The 5,919-nt window shown below is 35.6% G+C and overlaps 1 protein-coding gene across 1 annotated transcript; it reads right to left on the reverse strand.

The window, feature by feature from the left end:
• Window positions 1-1,580: 1,580 nt before the first annotated feature.
• LOC131053185 (glucan endo-1,3-beta-glucosidase-like) lies at window positions 1,581-5,613 on the reverse strand (the record flags this gene model as incomplete). Its single annotated transcript, XM_059216410.1, has 3 exons — window positions 5,535-5,613; window positions 3,317-4,204; window positions 1,581-1,776 (listed from the first exon to the last, which is right to left on the reverse strand). Coding segments are annotated over exons 1-3 (1,163 nt in total), but the record flags the coding sequence as incomplete, so codon positions are not given.
• Window positions 5,614-5,919: the final 306 nt, after the last annotated feature.

A 5,919-nucleotide genomic window follows, 5' to 3' on the forward strand; every position in this document is an offset into this window, starting at 1 on the left:
TGCCAACTAGGTCCATAGGTCCATCCACAATCCATTTTCATACAACCTGGTATTGATTCTTTCTTCCAACACATTTTTTCAGAATGATTTCTTAAACCACAAATTTTACATGGATGTAAGTCCCAACACATTTCTTTTGTGTGTCCTTCTCTATTGCAATGAGAACACCTAATAGAATGGCTTTTATGCGCTGTTTTACTTGAACTAGTAGCATCATTTTCTTTTCTTGGGACATATCCAAGACCTTCATACTTTGGCCTCATTATAGGCTCAATAGGCTCTCTAATTCTTTGTTCTTGTTTTCCCAATCCTTGACCTTTATAACCCATTTTCTTCATGATTTTTAAACCAATATTCTTATCATCACAACTAACATAATGTGTAAACACATTCTCATCTTCTTTCTTGCATTCTTTATCACAAACAGTTTCAACTAAATCACCTTCACTAAATGATGAACACAAATCTTTTGTGTCACATGAAGCATTACTAACTAGTGGTTTTAACTTCAAACATTCATTCTCTTTTTCAGATTTAAGAGTTCCCTTTTCTGTAAATTGTTTTCTTCTTCTAACCTTTTTGACATTTCTTCCAAATCATTAAACTTCCTTTTGACATCATCAAATAGCTGTAATTTCTCTTCTAATTCCTTATTTTTATCTTTGACTTCATTCAGTTCTTTTTCAAGATTATAATTTTCATCTAACAATTCACATTTTTCCATTTGCTTCTCTTTTAAAAGACATATCATTTCTGAAATTTTCTTATTACATTCCTTCAATTCTTCTTTTAAATCATTTGTTTTCTCTTTCTTTACTATATCAACTTTTCCCATTGAAACAAAAGAAATTTAAAGTTACCTTGTCTGATACTTGACTATGTTTCTGCTGCTGCAAATCGCCTCTTTTAAACAACTTCATGCACCTTCACAGTCTTTGAATAGAAATTTTCCCTTTTATTGGTAAATCACCTTCTTCAAAGCTTGGTGTCTTGAGTTCAGCTTCTTTCTATGGCAACCCCCTTTCCATCAAAGATGCAGCCTTCTCTCACTTTTCTAAAGACAACCTCACATTACATGCTGCCAGCAGAGTTCTACTAAATACAGGATTTTTCAAACACAAGCCTCTCAAAGGGAGCAAACACAAACTCAAAGGAGCAAACACAAATGGATAGCAGTGCTACCATTACTATATGCATGGTGACCATTATCTCTTAACAATCTCTTTGAACTCATTCAAACACAAGTACTATGACATTCTCACTGTGGAATGGGCAAACATATGCGATGGACTCCAAGCTTCAGCTTCTTCCTTGCTAGGTTGCTTCAAACTCTTCAAAAAATGCCAGTATTTCTTTTGTTCTCCCAATGGTGACTAAGTCAACTCAGGTCTTAATCTTTTGTTATCCTCCGTATGCTAGTGGTCAAACATTGAGAACTCCACTGTTCTCCAATCGGCTTAATATCCTTTTCTCGACTGAATAGCAGCTTTTCACAAATTTGATCGATTCTCCTTCCAAGTGGCAACTTCAGTAACCTGCCTTCTATGGCAGTGGCTTCTCTTTTTCTTCTCACAAATTACCTGTGATGCCATCCTTTAAGTTGCAGCTTCTTAGTCTCTATTTTCAACAGCATTTCTACTTTTTCTTCAACATTTTTGCACTCCAATGAATCACCTTCTGTGGTAGTGGCTAGATCTCCTTCTATAGCTGTCTTTCTCTTTCTACAATTAGAGGCCTTGTCTTCAGACCTGCATTCTTCTTCTACCTTTGGCCTCCCTGGATTTTACTGTTGCTTAAAACAGCTAAGAACTATCCTTAGGCATCCTCAATTCCCAGCTAACACAATCGACCGGGCTTTGATACCACTGAAGGAAATGAAGCAGAACATGATACAAAAACAGAGTATGGAGAAAACAGAGCAGCACACAAGAAAGACAAATTTTTATTTATCAGACCATATTTTCCTTCTTCCATTCATCTCACAAAATGATTACAAAATGCCTCTTTTAATGGAGGTCTTAGATGTTTCTAGAATAGGCAGAGGTAGCTGGAAACTTTCAGAATTTTGCATATAAAATAATGTTTTAAGACTATAAATGGTACGGTGGACAGGTTGGAGTAGATGTAAGTCCTGCTAATTCTGTAAACATTTGTGCATACGGAGCATGTGGATGGGGTAGGTGAGATTAGACTCCAACAAATAATAAGATATGCAGAGTTTCTCAGCTTAATATTTCTTTTAATCTAGTTAGTTTTTTTATATAAAATACTAAGATAAGCAGATTTTCTTAGCTGAATATTTCTTTCAGTATTTTGGGAGTATTGTTTGAATTATCATAATCTTTCATCTTCAGCATTAATTTCTAAATCATAGCATCTATAGCTTTTATATCAACCTCATACTCAACCACAGGCTCCTTGCCCTTTACTCCTGGTGTCAAAGGGCTTGTCTGGAAACCCGCATTATCCTTGTCCTCAACATCTATTTTCAACAGGATAGTGCATCAAGATAGTAAGGAAACTTTCATGCACAACTGTATCACCCACTGCCACTTTCAACATTCTTAGAAAATCATCCATAATGGTGCCTCTTGATATACCCATCCTGCCCATCATAAACTTGCATGCTCCAATCCGAATGTCTAAACATTGATTGCCCACAAGAAGGAAGATGATAAATGTTGCATAAGCAATGATACAAAACTGCCTTAAGAACCGCTGCCAGTTATAGCACAATCAATTCTTCTGGAGGCTTTGAGATGCCAAATGGGATGGCCAAAAACACAACCTAGCATTAAAGTTTTTGAGCATAAGCTAATAGTTCAGAGCTCAATGAGGCCAATCTTCCACCTTCCTACTTTCCAAATAAGATATATCCTGTAAGATTCACTCCTCCATTTGTCATGTGATCCGGTATCCCATTCTGTGTTAGGAGCCTCTGTTTTTTAAGTTTGCAGAGGGATTATATTGAGGGTGGGATTGGAATGTTTTCCAACACTTAATTTAGATTCCCGTGAACAAATTTAAGAATAATCTTTTGAGGGAAAATTTCTTATTCAAGTACTATTTTCTTAAAATAATTCAATCAAATTATTTAGCAATATTGTTGTTAAGAAAACTAATGGAACTACCAACATTTGAAACTTTAAACTTGCCCAATACTAAATAATTCATTGTACTATTAACAAAAACAATTTTAGATGTAGTATTCAACTTTTTAAAAAATTTATGGTTTTCTTTTGAGATACAAAGAAGGAATCAATCATTTGCTAGATGACTGTTAGATATATATACACCACTTTTAAATCCCTGGAACTTTCAGGTGAGCTGAGCGGAGGGTAAACAGAACTTTCAGCTAGGAAGTCCATAGGGTAGACAGGAATTTTAGTGGTATCAAACAGACCAAAATGGCGCGCCTCAGACCCAGTCTTCTGATTCTCATTGAACAGTGTAAAAATATATGTCTCAATTGTCGTTCCAGGTCTCTTTGGTGTTCCTGCATTTGACAAAACATGCTTGATGAGATTGTTGTTGTAAGTTCGGGCATTGTCCACAGTAGCCACGGCATTGCCTGCAGTGGGCCACCCACTTTCAGTTATTACAATTGGAATATTGGAATGTCCCAGCTTTTCCATAGCAGATATAAAAGCGTCCACAAAAACGTCGAACAAGTTGTTATACATTAAATTGCCATCAGTCACCACAGTACTTGTCGATCTAAACAGCGAATAGTCTGCAGAAGTTGAACCTGCGGAGTTTTTGTAGCTGAAGTATGGATAGACGTGGGCCATGAAAGTGGAGCCATTATCTGATAGAAAGTTAAGGATAGCACTCATATCCTCACCAAATGTTCCCTCAGACGGAGGAAATGAGTTGTTCAACACGGACGTTGGGTATGGTGTGGAGACCTTGATGTTGTTCTGCAGATCAGCCTTCCTCAATGCCCTCTGAATGTTTTCCATTGCAAGCAGGAGATACAAAATGAGTGTTCTATTTAAAAATACCTCGTTTCCCACTGCAATGTATTTGATGTTGACAGAAGGATGGAATTGTTTAATGTTGTCATTCACCCATATGTTCGCTACATCCTGGTCATCTGCAATCGTCTGAAGCTCAGCGTTGCGAACTCCCACAATCACTTCGATTCCAGAATTCTTCAGGGCCTGCAGGGCGTCCTGGCTTGCAAAGTATAATCTCACCTTTCCTATGTTGTTTGAAGAATTACCATAACATATGAAGATTACCTAAGACAATGCAAATCAAATGAAATCACAAAGATTATACCATCACATGTCCAATAGGGTTTGGATCTCCATTCTTTCTATCTCCATTGATCTTGCTTGATGTATTTGCTCTCAGATTTTATGTGCACAAGAGCTCAACAAAGAATGGAATGTGGTTGCAAGTAGGATCACATATGCCAAGTAGTCAATTGATCAAGTAGTTAGGGTTTAATAATGAAGAAAACATCTCCTTATATAGAAGACACAATATGAAATGGAGGGATAAGATTGAGAGGTGTAAAAGGAGGTCGGCTATGATTAGAGGGTAGGTAAAGAAAATAATAAAATAATGAAAGGGTAGGTAGTGTAGGAATTAAGAGATGAATGACATGTGTCATGGGTAGAAAAGGCTAATGAATTAATTAAATAAATAAACATTTATTTAATTAATAGGAGGAAGTGAGATCAATTAAATAAATAAGATATTTATTTAATTTAGGAAAAGGATAATTTAAATAAATAAATGTATTTATTTAAATGAGAAATAAGGCTAGAAGAGGATAAACGAATTAATTAAATAAATAAAGATTTATTTAATTAATAGAAGAATTAGGCTTAGATAATTAAATAAATAAAATTTATTTATTTAGACTGGACAATTTTGGGTGTCTACACATATAATAAAAATTAAACCAACCTCTCAATTATTACTTTTAGAGATCTATGTTTGTAATAATCTTCTATACTGTAACAGGAATGGAACTCTAATTTCTCTTTTTAATCTAATGAAAAAAATATAATATCTGTAAGATTAAATTGACACCCAATAGTAGCCATCGCATAAAATTGCAAAACAACCACAAAACTACCAAAACACATTAGGGCAATTGTGAAACACAATCATTTCCTCTAGAGGCTTTGACATGTCAAATTGGATGACCAAAAACATAAAACCTAGCTTTAAGCTTGTTGATCATAAGCTAATAGTGAGAGCTCAATCAGTCCAATCTTCCACTTCCCTACTTTCCAGTTAAGATATATCCTTAAGATTCACCCCTTCATTTGTCAAGTAAGCCAGTATCCCATTCTGTGTTAGGAGCCCTATTTTTTAAGTTTGCACAAGGCTTATATTGTGGGTGGAGTTGAAAATTTTCCAGACAAGCTTAAGGAGATTTTGCAGATTTTGCAGTTAAATTTAGATTAGGACAATAATTTTGAGGATGATATCTTATTCAACTAGCATCTTCCCCCAAAAAACTAGCTAAATAATTTCTTATGCAACTAAGAGTCTCGATAAAGAGTGAACCTCACCTGCATGAACTATGTAGAATGAAACGACAATGAGAAGAGCCAAAGCATAGCAATCTTTATTTCCTTGCCGGGAACCCATTCTTTTTGTGAGACCAGGAAAATCCTCCAAGCCCAAACATAAAAATGTTTGCTATCTATGCTCTGTAATTATAGAGAGCAAATCTGACATTTCTTATGTCAGTCAAGTTAGTCTTGGCCGGTGGAAGAACGACAATTGCAAGAAGAATCAACGGAAGCATTGAACGGCAATTGCAGTCAAGTCATTAAAAAAAGACGCTGCTTTTCTCCATACAGAATAGCACGAAAGTACAACTAACCATACATAAAAAGAGGCATACAAATTCGCTAACATGCAATGACATACAGCGACGGTGCCATTTGTTGA

The sequence above is a fragment of the Cryptomeria japonica genome, unplaced genomic scaffold (genome assembly GCF_030272615.1).
Source record: "Cryptomeria japonica unplaced genomic scaffold, Sugi_1.0 HiC_scaffold_2438, whole genome shotgun sequence".
NCBI lineage: Eukaryota > Viridiplantae > Streptophyta > Pinopsida > Cupressales > Cupressaceae > Cryptomeria > Cryptomeria japonica.